Consider the following 9578-nt stretch of genomic DNA (forward strand, 5'->3'; position numbering starts at 1 on the left):
CTTTTTTGCTCGTTGTATTAGTTATCACTTTGAAAAAAGCTATGCACTTGATTGATTATTGCCATGCATTACTTTTGATCAAGTATGTAACAAGCTGATGTGATCAGATGGCTGAGTGATTATGTGGCATGTATGAAGTATTTATACTGTGTTGCTTGTATTCTGTATTTCAGCACTGGGGAAAAAGGACATAATAATAAATAAATTGTAAACTTGACATCAAATGGTTAAAAAACGTGACATGATTTCTTAATTTTCAGTGTCAAACTGTTCCACCATAGTCCACTAGATGGCAACAAACCCTAAATAATAAGCAGTTCTGCGGTTTGGGTGTAAACGTCACTAACGGCTTTACTGCAACAGCACTTTTGAAAGTTGTCAAAAAAATCTACACGTTTATCATCTGGACGGACTGAAGGTGGGTTACGTTAAGTAATCTTTATGAATGATTAGGTTAATCGTGCACAGTTCAAATAGTTATTTTGGCGCCAATTCACAATTAGTCAAACACTTGCTGTAGAGTTGCTAACATTAAGATGCTTTTGAAAGTTTATACTAACGGTATCAGAAATCCGTGTTCATTAACAGTACACATTTACTATAAAATATTGTTAATAAAGAGTTGTTAGTCTAGTTTGTAATATAACAATATGTAAGCAGCAGTGGTAAATGAGGTACAAACATGTACCTTTTGGAAAGACGTGTGGTGGGTATTTATTTGTTTTTGTATGTGAACAACACGGTTTACCTTAAGATATCAATATTGTTCACTGACAATTAAAAAAACTGAATATGATAAAGGATAAGATGACCAACCTTTTATTGTGGTTTACTTTAGGAGTCTCAAATCTGAATTAGCAGGGCCTACAATGTTAAGTTAAGGCCTTTGACTGAGGATACACTAGCAGGATGTGAACCCTGATCGGCAGTAATTAGAGAGCAAAACACAGGTAAGAAAATTACCTTATATTTTGTGTCACATATTTGGGCTGGTGCAAATCAGGTTAAAAGCTGTTTTGTTAATCATATTATAGTCAATGGCAGCAAGTCTCATATTAGGACTATTGTGGGTTACAGAAACGTGCACTTAAAAAAAAAAAAGTCTAAAAATCCATTTCTTTTTTAACATTTAAACTTAGATAACATTTATCAATTACCTTTTGACTTTATAAAAACACATGAATGACAACTTGATGATTAGTTTTTTTTTTTTTGTACATTTATTTAAAGAAAATACCATTTATTGTCACTGGTGTTAACTATTTTTGGGCTATATTAAAGGTTTCATAAAATGTTATTTATTGATTTTTTTCAGCACATGTAGTCAGAGTTAGAGAAAAAGAATGATAATGCAACAAAAAATGGCTATTATGTCTTATATATTTTAATTGGGTTTGTTAAAAGTGCTATTTCATGATGTTAGATTATTTCTATAAAACTAACTATAAATTTTGAGTGTAGCAAAATTCAATGGATGTAAATGTTGTATCTTTTAAATTATTACGTATCTCAACACATTTTTGTGACAAATGTACACGTTATCATCTGGAAGGACTGAAGGTGGGTTACGCTAAGTAATTTTTATGAATAATTAAGTTAATCTTGCACAGTCAAAATAGTTATTTTGGTGCCATTTCACAATTAGTCAAACACTTGCCGTCCAGCACAAAAATTAATCATGGTTTCTTAAAAAACAACAACGGTAACGACAAAATCACTATGATTTTGCTAAACTAGCTAACATTAAGGTGCCTTTGAAAGGTTATATGAACGGTATCAGAAATCCGTGTTCATTAACAGTACACATTTACTATAAAACATTGTTAATAAAGAGTTGATAGTCTAGTTTGTAATATTACAGGAAAAAACACAGTAGCATCAGTAACACAAATTAATTACCAGCGAGAAAAACAATGATCTTCAGCGGTGTTACCCAAAAGAAAAGTAACACCAGCGACAATTTATATGAAAATAGCATTTTACAAAACGTCTGCTGCAAGGTATCTTACCACATATCGAAAGTCATGATATACTCATTAAATTGCTCACTTTTTTTTTTTTAACAATTTTTTAACAACAAAATGAGGTCACACCAGTGACACTAACTAAATGCTTGAAATAGAATCATGAGATAAATAGAATACATTTCTGATAACTGAAAAATGGCAGTGGAGTTACAATGGGCTTTTTTTTCACAGATCTGCAGGAAATAGGTAGAAAGTCAATGTATGTCATTTGAGTGATATTTGTTCAAAAATATTAGACTTTTGTTTAACTGGAACACCAGTGACACAACTCCAGGGAACTACTTTCATGATATTTTATAATATTTATTTGGTATTTTCTTTTAAAATGTCATTTACATCATATATGTGATTGTTTTAATACATGTATTTTGAGAGATAAAAAAAACAAGTTAAAACAAAATAAAGCACATTGCTTCAGTACATGGCTGTGGGGACAAGCAGTTTTGTGGTGTTCGAAATTTTACAGAAGTAATTAAAACACAAATTATTGCCACATTTATGACTTAAAAGGGTGTAACGGTTCAAATAACATATAGTTTCATTTTAAAATATATTTAAAAAATTGTAAACAAAGATTTTCTTCAAGTGTAATATTGCAGACAGAAAAATGTACATTACTGTAGAATGACCCTTGCAGTTTTACTTTTTAACGCTCTTACAGATTTAAATTAAAAAATAAAAAACTACAGATTACATTGGCAAATAGGAAAACCCCAGATTTTGTTAAACTTAATCATTTGACCAAAAAGGTAAACTACAGTATAAGCCCACCATGGAATATTTTACTTAGTTACTATAATTTAAATAGTTATTAATATTTCCTTGTTTCTCTATTGTACAATGTGCTTATATTCTACATCATAATGCTTGATTAAAGGGCAAAGATTTAAAAATGTCATAGGCAAAACATAACTAGACAGAATTGAGTTATCCCTTCACTCAAATTCTCCCATTACTGGCCTAATAAATTTGCTGCAATAGCCAGAATGCAGGAATTATGATGATACTGAAGTCCAAAGACCACGTGACACACAATGCATGAAGTATTTGCAAATCACTAATAGGGTTAAACTGCTACATATTAGACAAAAGAAACTGAAATCGGTCAGACTCGGTTTAAAAAATTTATTTACAAAATTTTATAATTGCAAACTTTAAAAGTCGAAAACATTTTAAAAAGTTAAATATTTGCATAAGCTAGTCACAGACATTCACGTGACTCTATCCTAAGTAGACTTGAGTGCAACCCACATCAAATGGTTCAAGCACAGACCAAAGCAAAATAAAAAAAAAAACAGAGGAGAGGGAGAAAAAAAAGTTTTACAGTAATATAAAAATAGTTGTAACCAGCAGTGATTAGACTAAGCCAATATTCACAGCTTTTTTCTTGTGACCAATTAATGGAGTGTATAAAAACAAAAGCATGTTGTAACATTAGCTTCCTAAATGGGCACATAAACCGAGGTCTACACTCAACACAAAGAACAACAGCAAATGAAAAGGTTCATGTTGCATAAGAAAGAGCAACTTGATTTTAGTGCTTCATGTCAAGCCTCATCTAAACCAAATCAATCTTTATTTTTCCATCTAAAGTTTTAATCTATAGCTTCATTAGCTTAAACAATATTCATTGGATTTGCTCATTTTAAGGTAGGTGGTTGCAAACAATTTATAAGGGCTGAATTTAAATTAAGTTGAATTTGTTTGTTTAAACTCAGCCCATATAATCAATTTTTTTTTTCGTAAATTCAATGAAACTTTTTTTTTCAGTGTACCATAAATGAGTTCTCTTAGAGCAGTTTGGTAATTCAGTACTTCATTTCAAAAGAAAGTGAAACTTCACTTAAAGTTGGCATGGGGACCCGACAGATAAAAATGCTGCATAGTGAACCAGGTTATTTGCGTGTAATCCTTGGCTTTAAAAATGTAATACATGCATTAATTGTTCATAAGCACCTCAGTGCCTGGCACAGTTCATAAAATGATGCAAGCAAGGCAGATGAGATCAAGTCATGGGTTTAACAGCTGGAAGCAGAGATGTGGTGTAGCCGAGCAGTACGAGTGATGATTTTTCCCTGAGCAGATCTCCCTCTTTCATGTTCACTAAACATGACAGTAATCTGAAATGAGGAAGACTCTGGGGAAGAAGCCCCTTTGCGAACTCACATTTTATAATGGGGGGTGGGGGAAGTTGGAACAAGGAGCTAACCAAAAGAAAGTAGTGACCATTTGTGGTGGGCTGCTGTATCGGAACACAAGTAAAAGTTGGCCAAAATACCTTTCTGAGCTGTTCTTTTCTATCTATAGTCAAACACAAACAAAATTAAACAGATCTCATATCAGCTGACTGGGCAAACTTCTACCCATGCTCTGGGATTGATCATGTCCTTTCCAGCTCGTGAACAATTGGCTCAAACATACTCCTTGCTGCTGCTGGGTGGTCTGGAGGACTTGACGGGTCTGGATGACTTGGGGTAAGAAGATGATTGACCCTTTGAGCAAGAAGAGGCCAACATGCCTCCACCCATTATATCGAGAAATGCACCAGCCCAGGCGATGAAAATAGCTGCACCAAATTCATACCTACAGAGAGAAAATATTACGTTATGAGCTAGGAGTTCCCTTTACATTGTGATCATTAAGAGAAACAGAAGATAAGTCAGTGAAACAGATGAAGTCTCCTTTTGTTTTGTTGCCAAAAAGTACTTCACAGTAAGAATCATCATGGCCAACATAGTGTTGTTCCAAGCTGAAACTACTTACTAAACACATTAATAGAGCAACCCTCAGAATTGCAAATATTGTTGGTACAAGTACTAAACATCTTTTTTGCAAGTTTAATAATTTGTGATTGCAGATGTTTGTGCCAAGGAACAGATTTTGCTTTGGTCCCCTACACTTCATCGCCCCTTCATTATGGCATAGGGATGAAATCTTCAGAATGGAATGCAGCCTCAGTTAGAATTCTAGAACATTTACACAATGATTTTAACTGAAGCTAAATATACCTTAGCACTTTGCCTGTTCATTCATATAACTTTGGGGTCCTAAATGCAAGTTTCAAAATGCAAGTTTCATGCCGTTTTTAAGCTTCATTTTTATATTCATGCAAAAAAAAAAAATAAATAAATAAAAGTTTTTGTTTTTTTTAGCAAAATTATGAAGGGGAACAGTTATAATTAAAAGCACAAAGTATGCTTTAGCAAAAAATTTTCTGTGGCGATCCACACACTGTGCTTGTTAGCCTGCAACCGCTTGCAACTTTCTGGACTGTCCACATAACAACAGTGCAAGTACATGGTAAATGACGAAACGTTCATCACATGTGCAGAGGATTTGTTTTTACTCTGCACTTGTTGAACAACAGTCTGTAAAGCTTTTACCTTGCAATATCACCAATTAATTCAGAAAATATTGTGCACTGTCCAAACACAACTATGCAATGTGGTTAAATCTACATAAGCATAAAATCAATATTATTGAATAAAGTATCAGTTTTCTTTGAGCAGGCATCATTTTGATGATGACGACAGTAAGCTTGTTCATAATGTTACTGCCATGTCAGCAACCAAGGCTATTTTCATGGCAAGAACATTTCAATATTAAATAAACAATTAAGAACAAACAAACAAACGAATACACAAGTTAAATAAGATGTTTAGTGTTAATATATAATAAGAATTCTAAAATCTTTTCTGGTGTCACTTTGTTAAAAATGTCCTTAAGAGAGTTCTTTTCATAAAAAAGTCTTCTAGAATCATTAAAAGCAGGTAAGCTAGTTCCTTGAAATCCTGGATTTTGCTTGCTCACCACATTTCCCCCTCAGCTTTTTAAGCTGTTTGGACATTGCTGAGCGCTAGATGTAGTGGAAGGAGAAAAAAATTATTCTATCCAAGCCTGTTGGTCATTGTTAGTTTAGCGTTAAGATGTGTGGTTGGAATGATTCTGTTTGGAGACCATCTAAATAGCATTTTAGTAGATGTTAATTGTTGACAGTTGCAAAAGTCAGTCACAAAAGTTACTTAGAATCAACATAATAAATCTATATATAGCTACGAAGTGAAATTTTGCAAATGAACATTTTAAGTATTGGAGTATTTCATGTTGAGATGACTAAAATGATTTGATGCACACATTCATTGAAGCCACTTACTTTGTATTGACAGGTGTGAAGGGGTTGTAGAAATCCCTGATAATTTGACTTGTAAACCAGCCACAGGCAACAATGCTACAGAGGGCTGAGGAAAAGAAACGATAAATTAGTTACTTATTAGAAAAATTCCAAACATGTTTTTGACACAGACATTTTTCAGCCCACAACAGGAGAGAAACATTTTAAAAACGTCATCTGACAAAGATCTGTACTAGAGTAAATTGAAATGGCAAAGATATCAGACATTCCTAAAAAGGAAAGTGTTAAAGGATTAGATTTCAGGGAGCATTTTGGGGCAACATGTTGTGCTTTAACAGCATCTGTAATGATACGGGAGTGATCTTACCTCCAACAGAGAGGATTATACCGCCTGTCATGGCAATGCGGGACTTTTTGACCTTGTCATCACCACCACAGTTAGTGCACTTCATGCCCATGCTGGCCACACCCAGTCCAACTACTGTAAGAAGAATTGCTACAACCATCAGGGCACGAGTTGCCTGGAGAGCACCTGAAAAGGGGGAGGGTAAAGAAAGGGAGTTACAGAAAGAAAAGGTGAATAAATATTTTTTTACTTAAAGGTAAATATACTAACAATTGTTGAGAGTAAGCTGCATTCTAATGCTGAATATAAAATAGAAAGATTATGAACACTTTAAAATGGCCCAGTTATCCACTGACTTTTGTTTTTCTCTCTGACTCAGAACAAAAGCCCTTCCCCCACTACACCTGCAGTCAGGTGCAAAGACCAGTTTCAACCGGAAGGTTCCTTTGAGAGCACAGGGAAGATTGTATACATATGTGGGCAGCAATTTGCCCTTTAGCTTTAGAGAAGGAACCGGTTTGACCAGATATGGGAAGTTGGGTGTTACTGCAACATTACTTTATTTTCTCTTTGCTGGCATAGTTTGCTCATCAAAAGCATTTTAGCACTTCTTAATATTTCGAATTGTTACTGAGTAGAAACATTGAAGTTCTTAGGCAATCTTAAAGTCTTCATCTGAATTAAAGTTCAAATTAAAATCTAGCTTGATGTACAAAATGGCTCCTGGCAATTACGTCACCTTGTCTGTTTTATCATCCCTAATAGCAATATTACAGTTAGATACAATTACAAACCTGAAATGTGAGGCATGTTTGTGTACAGATCATAAATGGAAAATAAACTAACTGATAAGAGTCTTATTTCACACAACTTATATCAAAAATCTGATATGGTAACTGGCTAAATTACTTTAGGGTCTATAAAGTCATAGCTATAAACAAAATGGCTGAAGTGAGCCAAACAACTCCTTTCCATCAATCTCAGATGCTGGGAGTAAAAATGGAAAAACAAATCTGGTAAATAAACATTAACAAAACAAAGGCAAAAGCGCCTGTAGTGTTATTATATAAAAAAAAGAGTTTATTGTCTGTGTTTAGGTGCTTTACAAAGGAGTCTTCTATTGGTTGTTTTGATAAGCTGTTGGCAAAATAACTGGAGCCGTTCAAAGACAATGCCTGCCTCCCCACCCGATCCAGGAGCACTGGATTTCCGCAAGGGGAGGAAGGGTGGGAGTCACGCCCGTATAATCATTACTTTGAGTAAAAGCGTAACCCAACCGTATCAGCCATCAATAAACTAGCAATGTCCCAGTTAGAGAGTTCACACTAATGTTAAAACGATTTATATTTTGTTTTATAATCAAGAATAATCTCCTATTTTGGCAACTCTGGATTGGAAATCTTTGCACATTCCGAAGGTCGGATGCCTTTAAGCTTCTTTGACGAGCGAATATAGCATTCACACAGTAACAAAACGTAGTCTAAACAAAAAATCTTATCTAACAACCAGTCCTGCACGAACGTGTGAAACAAAGATATTTTTTAACCAAACGCCACTTATATGACAGCCAAGTTAATAAATTTTTTATTTTAGCACAAAGCATGATTTTTGTTTTGAAGAACAGGACAGGTGCGTGTCCTTACTGTGGTAACTCGAGATGAGTTGCCGCCAAGTGAACAGGGCGTGGTAATGACAAACAGTTTGAGCTCGATATCTTTCATGCAAGGATAGACAAACATCACAATAGAGTGAAATATCGGTTTATTTTATTTTTTTTTTACAGGTAATCATAACAAGAATCACAATTTCTAAAATAATTTAGGATGATGCCGCAATAAATATGAATAACTTATTTTATCATTTGTAAAAACGGTGCTAGAGTATGCATTGTCACAGTACGAAGCATTCATATCAGTACCACTGTCTATGGTTAGTAAAGTGAACCATACGCGCATGCGTGCACTCAGGTAGGCTACAGTTTTCCCGAAACAACAGCTTTCGAAATAAATTAGAATACAACTGGTATTCCAGTTCAGTAGAAGTTAAGGTACGTTTCAGAACTGCAAACAGCATTTAAACAGTTAAAAGTTAATAGGCAGTTTGAACTTACTGTCGAGTTGTAGGACGGAGTCATACACCTTGCATTGCTGTTGGCCGGTGCTCTGATAAGCGCACGACATCCAAAGGCCCTGGTACATCGCAATAGCTGTGATTATATTATCTCCAACGTAAGCAGACATCTTCCACTGGGGCATGATTGTGCCAATAATGAGCCCAATCAACCCCAGCAACGATAGAGTAAACCCTAGTAGTTGCAGTCCTTTATGTGCCATCTTCTCAGAATGAGTTTAAAAACTAAACCTGCTTAGCAAATAACTTACTCGTTTCCAAATTTGGCTCGGTTTCAGCAACCTTTTGATTATGAATCGGTCAAAATCATAAAAAATAAGTTTAAAATGTTAATAAAAATCAGAGAAGCCCTGACTCAAACACCTGTTGAGCGAAGCCGCACCTTGATTATGAAATGAGCTGAATCTGATGATTTGAGCTTTAAGAGTCTCGTCCTCTTTATGGGCGGAGACACTCGGAGTTTCGTTTTCTGCTGCTTCAGGTTGACAATGAAGTTTTGTAGAGGTAGGGGGGTTTCGTGACGACACCGCGTATCGAGAGGTGAGATACTCTGTACGTCACTGTAGGTCTGATCAACACAGTCTGGTCATACTTTCGTCTTTTGAATCTGTTTAGACCAGATGTCAACATGCTTCTGTTGGTTATAAATATAAAAGACTCCAATGTGTATTCTACATTATATAGTTATATTTGGGATTTTTACAAACGTGTAAATAAAATACAAATAAATGATGGAAGCACTATACAATGAGCTATCAAGGATGATTTTTTTTTCTAATAACAAACATATATAGATTTAGAAATGAACAATACAATCACTTAAATGTTAAAAATATAGGATAATAAAAATATTCCATGTTTTTGTATGTGTGAAGGAAAATACATTGTGAAGGATTATACACAGAATATAGACCTATTGTATGTGTAGGCCATTAAAAAGTAA

General features: G+C 34.5%; 1 protein-coding gene across 1 annotated transcript; it reads right to left on the reverse strand.

The window, feature by feature from the left end:
* Positions 1–3138: 3138 nt before the first annotated feature.
* Positions 3139–9030, reverse strand: cldn7b (claudin 7b). The gene is made up of 4 exons (XM_056466880.1): positions 8616–9030; positions 6527–6691; positions 6181–6265; positions 3139–4610 (listed from the first exon to the last, which is right to left on the reverse strand). The coding sequence occupies exons 1-4, from the start codon at positions 8836–8838 to the stop codon at positions 4439–4441; spliced, it is 645 nt and encodes a 214-aa protein (XP_056322855.1). The 5' UTR covers positions 8839–9030; the 3' UTR covers positions 3139–4438.
* Positions 9031–9578: the final 548 nt, after the last annotated feature.

The sequence above is a fragment of the Danio aesculapii genome, chromosome 10 (genome assembly GCF_903798145.1).
Source record: "Danio aesculapii chromosome 10, fDanAes4.1, whole genome shotgun sequence".
In the NCBI taxonomy this organism is placed as follows: domain Eukaryota; kingdom Metazoa; phylum Chordata; class Actinopteri; order Cypriniformes; family Danionidae; genus Danio; species Danio aesculapii.

What these genes read in the sequence shown, in the direction of transcription:
- cldn7b (XM_056466880.1), bottom strand. Translation starts at nt 8,838, where the DNA reads ATGGCACATAAAGGACTGCAACTACTAGGGTTTACTCTATCGTTGCTG. An exon ending in TATAATCCTCTCTGTTGGAG is followed by an intron (nt 6,266 to 6,526) that starts GTAAGATCACTC and finishes TCTTTTCCTCAG; the next exon opens with CCCTCTGTAGCATTGTTGCC. An exon ending in TTCACACCTGTCAATACAAA is followed by an intron (nt 4,611 to 6,180) that starts GTAAGTGGCTTC and finishes TTCTCTCTGTAG; the next exon opens with GTATGAATTTGGTGCAGCTA.